The sequence below is a fragment of the Haemaphysalis longicornis genome, unplaced genomic scaffold (assembly GCF_048455015.1).
Source record: "Haemaphysalis longicornis isolate Haplotype H1 unplaced genomic scaffold, Haemaphysalis longicornis Haplotype H1 scaffold_2, whole genome shotgun sequence".
NCBI classification, from domain to species: Eukaryota; Metazoa; Arthropoda; class Arachnida; order Ixodida; family Ixodidae; genus Haemaphysalis; species Haemaphysalis longicornis.
In genome coordinates this window covers 190541110-190550510 of record NW_027526295.1, presented here as the reverse complement: position 1 = coordinate 190550510, position 9401 = coordinate 190541110, and the positions used below count along the sequence as shown (strand labels likewise).

Sequence of the window (9401 nt, the reverse complement as noted above, 5' to 3'; positions counted from 1 at the left end):
CCCAAGAACCAGGACTATGTACATGATGAGATGGTGGTAGAAAGGGCGCAATGCACACATGCGGGGTCACAGCCCTAACCAAGCTCGCGACTTGGAACAGAGGTCTTAGCAGACGACGGTTGCATAGGGACCACAATAAATTTCGTATTCCTGCTACCACGTTACGCATTTTCAACTTATTCGTCCCAAGAGCGGCTATTTTTATAAGTGGACTGCGCTGACAGCGCCATAAGTGGCGCAGCCGACAGGATACTCCAACTGCGCATGCGCAAACATTTCAGCAACATGTCCCTCGCTTATCAAGGTTTAAGAATTAAAATGGTTTAAACATACGGAGTTAAAGGCCCATCAGAAATGAAGAAGGCGGAAACAACCACCAAAGCGCCGACGCCACTGCTCCGTTCGTCACCCCGGCGCGGTGAGCGAAAGCGAGCTTCCGGACGCTCTACCTTCCTGCTGGCTTCCCCACCCAGCAAGCAGGCAGCAAGGAGAAGCGCGCCTCGCGGACACGCAAGAGGCTTCACGGGCACGGTGCCCCTGTCGCCACCTGTTGATCGCCACGCTCACTACGCCGGGCGGCGCGCAAACAGCTGCGCGGTGAAGGAGGTGAAACGCGGAAGTACCTGACCGGGTCGGGAACGCGGCGGCAAACAAGGGCTTGTTTGCCCAACCACTTCTTAAAGGTACTCCGTTATCTCGCCACTAGGGAACCGCCTGTTCGTCAGTCCGCCACCTTCCACGTGAACCGTACTACGGCTGGCAGGGGGGCAATATTCGCTGCGAGAATCTTGGTTTAAACGGGCAGGGATTGACGCGTGCAAAGTTCATCGTTAAACGTGTTCGCACCCACTGTTAGATTACCGCTGATATAACTGCGCACCCGAGCATGGAGTGATTACCAAACGAAACTCTGAACTGGAGCCACTTCCTCTGGCCGCTGCTACTGTCGGCCACCCCGCCCTGTACAGGACGATTCGCAGCGAAGCCGCCCACAAAGAGTATGTATTTAGACAAAAGAACGCAGTCGCAGACACTTGCTCTATCGATGGCGAGGACAGGTGACGCAGAAGTCACTCGTGGTGCGATGCCGAGCTGTTGACACGTAGAGTCTGACCAATTTGTCGAACACGCTGAAGACAACTTCCGCAGTAAGAAAAAATCAAATGAGTTCGCGACTGTGTACCCACTTGCTACACCACTTGCAAATGTCTATCGCTTTACCACATGTCTCGCCCCAACAAGGCAGCATTGCTCGTTTTTACTGACGAAAAGGTTTCCGACCCGACACTGTGGAATGCAAGTACATGTAGTAGTGTACAGCTGTCCAACAGCGGGCACTTGCACTGCGAGTTGCCCCTGACAAGTTCGAGGCTCAGGTAATTGACAGGCACGGTCTGCGGCAAATAAGTCGGCTTGGCAGTTTTTGCAAAGCACCCTGCCCCGATAGGGCTTCAAGCAGCCCGCCGCCGATGCTCACACGCATGATCCTTTTACGCTTCGCAACTTCCTGGAAAGGGGGCGCCAGAGTGACGTCGCGTACTACCGCGGAACGTACCGCGTGGAAGGTTTCTTGCACAAACGAAGAAACTGACCGCGATATAAACAGACCAAGGGCTTGTGCGAGAGGTGGCACGGCAGGGTCTTACACGAGGTGGCTCGTTCATCGGCGCGCGGTTCAGTCGCAGGTAAAACGGGCAAAAGTAATCGTTGCGGAAGCGCCGTGAGGTGGAGAGAGAAAAGGGCATCTAGAAGATGCTTCATTCACCGTGTCCCATTCTTTCGTCGATTAAATTCTTTGTTGATTTAATGTTAGCGCAATTAGTGAATTGCCCTAACAGGCCTTTTTGTTACGCCACTGTACTTTACCCGACACTTACTAACATTGACCCCTTCGCGCGACAAAACCCCGCGTATCTGGCGTGCCTATCTACCCTGCAAGCCTTGCTACTTTTGCTATGATGCACCCTCGCTACTGGCAGGTTCTGTGGCCGTCACGCAGTCGCGTTCTCCTAAGCTCCGCTAAATAATAAGCTGACAAGAAAGAGAAACCAAACGTGCTCAAGAAATATTTACGACGACCGTGCCACGGCTGGTTTACAACATGGCAATTGAGGCGCATTCACACGGCGGTCGCGCTATCACTGCGGCTTGTTACAGCCGCGTTAACAACGTGAGAGCCAGGATGAGGTAGATTGCCGGAAAGCGGCAATTTTCTCCGTTTACCCGCAAAAACGCACGCTTGTACAGTTTCTCTCGCCCACGCCGTGTTTTCCGCCAGAATGGAACAATTTAGGCTAAAGGCTCTCCTGAACACACGCGCCCGCATACTGTAGCGGCAGACAACGCCGTACGGTCGTCACCTCCCCAGACCAGGCAGTGGGATTTTTCTCCACAAGAAGGCCGGGCGGGAAAGGAGCCCACGAGCTAAGTAGCCGCCTCAAAGATCGTAAAGCTTCAGCGGCATAATCGGCGTCAGCTGCTTGACGGTCACTCCTCAAACCGAAATGACCCCAAGCAGAAAACACTTGAAATTGAATGAATGAATGAATTTGGATTTTATTGGCGCAGCAGCCAAATTTGGCTATAATGCGCCAGACACAAGGTAAATATTTTGAACTCGTGGTAAAATCAAAGTTTCTGTAAAAGCTTGAGTGCACTCAAAAATTTAAAAACCGCTCAAGAAAAAATGATGTAACATGGTAATATCAAAGTTTGTCTAAAAGCTTGACGGCACTCAAAAATTTAAAAACCTTTTCCAAGGGAACCAGGGGTTCATCGCCAAGCAGTAAGCAGGGTGCAATGGAATTTGAAATTCATAAAAGTGGGAAAAAAATTCCCGACGTTTGTTTTCGTAACTAGGACACTCGATAAGTATGTGTATTACTGTAAGGCGCTTCCCACATTGCTCACATTCTGGAGGGTCTTCTCCCAGCAATAAAAAGTTGTGGGTGGTCACGTCACAGTACTCCCACTATCCGCAGCGTTACGATGAATCTGCGGGCGAAGCACTCAACGCGGGAATCACTCACCCTGCAGCAGTGGTCGTAGTACCTCATGATTCCACGCAATCCGATCGAGAGGCAGCAAACGTGAGCAGAGGGGGACAGGGCAATATGCTTGCCGCAGTGCGTGCACGTATCCCCGAGCGATAACTTGGCGAATTCCACCTTTCAGCCCCTCGCAGCCAGCTTGAGTTCCTAAGCACACCACACTGTCCACAACCGACACGAAACCAACGACGGAGTCACGGCTAAAGAGAAAAAAACTTCCGCTCAACACTGACAGCGGGCGCCGGCAAGAATGCGCTACAGAGGCAGCCCGGCTCCGTGTAAGCTCCGGTTCACCTTCGCGGAAGACGCCGCCGAACTAGAAACACGCCAGGAGAAGAGTCCGGCCATCGCCGCCGGTCGACGCACAGTCAAGCAGTCTCGCAGTCCTGCGATGATGTCGCCCACGGCGGTAAGGTATGGTCGCCGTCCCCGGGTATTTGTGACAGAACGGTTCGACAGACGTCGCGGGGAATTGGAACAAACGAGGCCGCAGGAGGCTGTGCAACGAACGGCCTTCACCTTAGCACGTCAGCAGCAGCCGGCCGAAGACGACGAGCGGCGGCGCGCGAGGAACGCGGCGGAGGCGAGAAGAGCCGGCGAACAGGAGAGGCCACACGGCGGCAAAACCCGTTTGGCGAGCCGTTGCCCCGACTTGGCCCTTCTGCTGCGCTGTCCTCCTCTCGCTACAGAACGCCGCGCGGTCCACGCAGCGTTGCGCCAAGCCGCCGGTTTGTGTCGCCGCACGCAACCCCGGATACGACGGGGCTCGTTTCTCCACCGCCGACCAGCGGTGGTTGTGCCCAAGTTTCGCCCACTGGCCTGTTGCACAAGCGGTAACGAACCGTGGCAGAAGAGGCGCGCAAATCAGGCTGGCTTCTTCTCCGACACGCCGGCCGACCTTGGCAAGTTCGTACGCCGCTGATTGGGGCGAAAGCGGGAAATCATTAAACACCGGGGAGATGCGAGTGGGAAAAATGCTGCGCAAGTAAACGCACGACCGAGCACTCGAGTGATGGCGGTGGAAATAAGTGCGACGTACCGTGAGGCCAGACGGTCGTTTAGCAAAACTTTGTGCTTTGATAAGCCCGTTGGTTCACCGGAAGAGGAAGTGGATAGCAGTTCTTAGTGACTGTTGAAGCAGTTGCGAACGTAGCACCTTTAGCGGAAGGTTTACAGCGAGCCTAACTTCATTCAACAAGACATGCATTGTGCCCCTTCCCTGTTTTGTACCCATGTTTGCAATTTTTTACCTCTACCACATAAATGTATGTATGTATGTATGTATGTATGTATGTATGTATGTATGTATGTATGTATGTATGTATGTATGAGCATGTTACGCGACAGCTTCTAATAATGAAAAGCGTCCAAGGACTACGCCCGGCGTGCGCGCTAGAAAGAATGTAAAGGCTGCTTCACTGCAAGCACATTTACAAAGAGGGGAAGCCTACTTTATCATAAAGAAAACGCAGTAGGGCCAAATGCAAACGAAGACCACGTTTTTTAGCGCGAATTCTACAAGTGGCTCCATGCGCGATGTCCACTCGCATGCGAACTATATAAACAATATAACAAAAACGTGTATAGAAACAAGTTTGGCGAGACTATCAAAAACGTAAGCCCCCGTAAACACGTGCAACATCGACGCTAGAAAAGTTCCCGATCAAAGTCGTCCTAAAGACATGAACAACAGTACTTACCGACCAATAAAAAGCCCAACATGCACGAACAGATATCGCCGAACAATCACATTGCCGTCCTCCCTGTAATTACTTCTATAGGCCCGAACAAGAACCGAGGAAATCTCGCGCAATTAACTTACCACGCGCGAAGAATCACACGCATAAACGAGCCCATTTATCACCATGTCGATGCAGTCCTACCACACTGCACTCTCCCCCATTGGCGTTCGACCTACAGAATAAAGAAATCGCTCTGTTCGAAGCGTTTTATGGTCTCCACTGCAGTGTATAGAGACGACGTCATACTCGCTTTTAACGAAGTATCTCTTATAACGAAGCCACGAGTGCTACACTAAGGGTTTACGTGGGCCAAGTAGTTCCACTGTGCGGATGACCCCGCGACTCGCGAGTGACGACTCCGCAGAACCCTCGCTTCGTGTGGGTCGTCGTTCCACTTGCCGTACTATGCACTCAACGTTCCCCTGAAATCCGGGCTAGAAAAAACCCCTTGCAGAGTAGCACTGCGGACGCGGAACTCACGCGAAACAGCGAACTCCCGTTCGCTGTCGTATATATTAGAGAGTTTTAGCAGTACGTTCGTTACGTTCGTTACGTTCGTTCCGTTGCTACCGGGTTTACCGGGACCCGACTGCGCATGCGCGCGTACGTACCGGGTTCTTTCCGTAGAGTGAGACGGAAAATAGAGAGTTTTAGCAGTACGTTCGTTACGTTCGTTCCGTTGCTACCGGGTTTACCGGGACCCGACTGCGCATGCGCGCGTACGTACCGGGTTGTTTCCGTAGAGTGAGACGGAAAACGTGTTTTAGCACTCCGTAGCGTCGTACCGTTCGTTCCGTGTGACGGCTGATTAGCCGAGTAGTTGCAAAAATCCGCACGCTAAAAATACGTAAATAAACAACGCAGTTTCCCCTAAAGCATTGCAAATCTAAAATAAATCGCGCTCGGCCGGACGCATTGTGAGGCAGGGGCTGCGGTGGCGGCGACGGCACCAGAGCGAGCGCAGGTGACGACATGGTCGCGCGCCGTTCACGTGGAGGAATGGCCTTGGCCTTGCCCGATTGAAGCGCTAGACCGGCTAGACACATGTACAATTGGTACACGCGATTCGTATGCGACTGATCGTTACGACTGTCACCACGACTAGTCGTACGCGTGAATTTGAGACACATGGCCCGATGCGGGTGTGCGATGCCTCGTCGGCGCCGCTCCGCCCACTGTTTTTGCACCATGGTCAACTACGACGATCGCTGAGCTGAATTTGTAGATTCCGCGGGTTTGTACGCAAGAAATGGATAAAGCAGGCAATCGTGAAGCGTTTTCTGCATCGGAAACAGTCCGCGCACACGCCGGTCGCACCTGCCAGCTCGGCTCACTCAGCGGCTCGAACCGGCGCAGACCACGGTAGCAACCGCTTGTCGCTGTTCTTCCAAATCAATCTGATCACTAAAACGAAGTTCCACCTGCGAGAAAGTAGGTGTTAGTGTGGTGAAAAATTGTGCTAGGGATTGTTCTCGGGGCTTATTTTAAAAGCGGCGATCAGATATATCTGCCGCGATGCAAGCATATGCTGACCGGCCATGGATGCCGCGGCGCGCGGTGCGGCGAGTGGCCGAGAGATGGCGATACCTGCCTCGGAAGCCTCGAAACAGGCTACGCAGATGTCTCGGTCACCGGTCGCTCACGGCAGTGGTAGCTCAAATAAAGTTTCACATGCGAGAAAGGGGATGATATTGAGGTGAAACGTTGTGTTACGGAGTGTCATTCGCAGTTGCACAGATAGCGGCGATCGCCAGGACGCTAAGCCTAAACTTCTCAACACCCGAGCAAGCCGGTTGCGGGCTCCGGATACGGTAACACCGGTAACACGGAAGCAGAGCGCCGGGATAGACGCCGGCCGCGTACGGAACAAATGGCGCATGCGCAGTCGGGTCCCGGTAAACCCGGTAGCAACGTAACGAACGTAACGAACGTAACGAACGTACTGCTAAAACTCTCTATAGGCCTCCTGCGCTGCCCAGGGGGCGCTGCGCAAGCGGCTTCCGGGCAGTACTTCCGGGTAGTACAAAGCTGCGCGGGTCCCATAGGATCCCGTGTTGACAGAAGCAAAATGAGCTCGACGCTCCCGATTATTTTGCGACGTGGTCACCAGTTCATCCCCGACGCGTCCGATCTATTTCAGCGATCAACTTGGCATTAGGGGAAAAAGCTTTGCAGCGCTTAACACGTTTACAGCGCCGACGAAAGTGCCGGGACCGTGACGGCGTCTGCTACTCACAGGTTCACCGATCGATGGTCGTACGAAGTGAAATTTTAAGTGAAATTTCTAGTTTAAACTAATACTCTAGGTGACAAAGACTTCTCAAAAACAGCCGATCAAAAAAGAAGAGTGACGCAATCGGCGATGATCGCGCTTTATAAGCCAGCGAGTCCGGCGGACCGCAGGCTCGCCTGTTGCGGTGCGCCGCTCTTTTGCGTACCTGCACACTACGCGTGCACTTTCATTAAACAGTGCTCGTTTGCGTCGCCGTTACGAATACATGGTGCAGCGTTAGCTTGCCGTTTTGTTGCGTGTCTCAGTGACAAATTGCCGCGACCGTCAGAAGCGTGAAATCTGTTTTGCGATTTCGAAATTAGTGGCCGTAAAACAAAGTGGTCGGGCGAACTAGGAGGCCGCTCGCTTTCCTTGTTTGCTCTCACTTTACTTAATTATGCTCTTGCAGCATACATTCCCAGTTCGCACTTAATAGCCTGGAATGAGGGTCAGCAACGGCCGAGTTCCATGCAGCTGGACGGCAAATCAAAGGCGGGGGGGGGGGGGGGGGGAGGAGGAGGAGGAGGAGGAGGGGGCTTTGAATGCAAAGAGAAAAAATTCAGCGAATTTCTAATAACATTTGATAATATTCTGGCGAAGTGTGAACATCGGGGGATGGGGTCAATTCAACTGGAGGACGCCAATTCTCTGTTCTTGTCTCGCTGTCTAACTCCATTTGAAGTCAAAACTGTCGTGTCGGCGTTCAGATTCGACGACCCCTGCACTAGAAAACCAACACAGTCAGGGATGATCGTATGTAAATATTCGGGGCCCCGCGCCGTGTATGCGGCTGTGTTATGTTATGCTGTGCGTGTGATTTGGTGCGTGTTTTGCGTCCTTTAATAGCGCTTAATTTATTTATTTATTTGGCACAATTGCCCCACCTACTCGCTAGTATACATGTACCCTGCCGTTCGTAAATCATGCGGCGTAAAACGTTACGCAAGAATCATTTAGTTTGCGAAAATACGAAACAAAATTTCCACTAGTTTCAAAGGCGGTGCCAGGCCAGCAGTGTCAGCTGAGTCGGCTGCGCAAATCTTGCGTTCGCTTAAAGCTCCCGATGAAGCAACCTTTTGCAATTACCTCAGGATGTAAGATGAGCAGCGTTCCGGGTTTATGCTACTCGTGAACTTTCCTTTGTCGACCGCACGCAAGAAGAAAAAAACTAACTGTCGTCAAACAGTTAAACCACCGACCTAGCGATACTGGTGCACGCCGCGACCACCGTTACAGCTCGCTCAAAAGAAAGCTGACAAATCGGAATTCTTTTAGGGGATATTATTTTGTTTAGCCTCTGCAGCTACTTTAAGGGCTATTTCATACAGTATGCAGTCATTTAAACACGCCGCAAAGCGCCACAACCAACTTTCACTCTGGCTTGTAATTGAAAACACATGGAGGGCGGCGAGGGTCGTCTGCTTTTGTACTACCCAGAGGCGTCGGCCGCTAGGGGCGCTGCATGTCGCCAAAACTCCAGCGCAGGAGGCCTATTACGTCGGGGCGAGCGTTGCGGCGCCCCTTCTTCCAGGTTCCATGGGCGAGCTCTTCTGGCACACAGAGCGACGTGAGGAATTTCGTGGCTGATGTGGTGTGCCGAGACATACAATCGGCGATATCGACCACCAATAGTCAAGCAACGCTTTCTGTGTTCAGAACACTTCAGAAGTTCAGCGCGGCGTCGTCCGCCTGAAACGAAGCGCGTCTGGGGAGCTTGCCACGCCGGTTCGGGACAATTTCCGCCATGCGCAGGCGACACGATCATGCTGTTCTGGCACTCTCAAATGAGTTAAGGCCGGCTTCTTGCTCTGCAGCGCCTCTGTTAACAACAGGATCATCAAATGCAGTCATTCGTTGTTATATATTTGGTGGGGCTATGCCAAGGAAATGGTGTAATCGACTTTTCCTTTTTTTCCGATCGCTGACACAACAGTCTCCAAGGCCACAGCTTTCTCTATCAGTGCGCAGACACCTAATCGCCTGCAAATTTTCAAATGCCGTGAACAGCAAACGCAAGCCCTTGAGACCGACATGGACAGCGTTCAAGCGACAAAAAAAAGCACAAGGCCGACAGCAATCGATGATGCCTCATTGTGCCTAGAGTCCACTTGAGTTCCTTGAAAGTTCTTTGAGTTCCCTCGCTTGAAAGAGCCCCAAAACTAACGAAGATCGGCGCCCTCCATGCCGCTCACCCGGACATAAGAATCGAAACCAATATCCAATATCAGTGCCCGCCCGATGGGCCCAGGTCTTGCCAAGCAAAAAACCGGCAAGGTTTTTGTTCTTTAGGCCAAGAGGATTAGCAAACGAAAACGAAATAGAGGCAGCGGAAGCGGC

The 9401-nt window shown here is 52.4% G+C and overlaps 1 protein-coding gene across 2 annotated transcripts in view; it reads right to left on the bottom strand.

Annotated features, from left to right (window-relative positions):
• The window catches only part of Gckiii (Germinal centre kinase III), a 122317-nt gene that overhangs the window by 73418 nt on the left and 39498 nt on the right, over window positions 1-9401 (bottom strand). Inside the window, exon 1 of one of the 2 annotated variants that reach the window (XM_077698957.1) lies at window positions 3030-3662. The exons of the other annotated variant lie outside the window; for it this stretch is intronic. Within the exon in view, the coding sequence (XP_077555083.1) occupies window positions 3030-3056 (27 nt within the window). The 5' untranslated portion in view covers window positions 3057-3662. Of the gene's footprint in view, window positions 1-3029; window positions 3663-9401 lie in introns of those variants that run through there. 2 annotated transcript variants of the gene reach the window in all.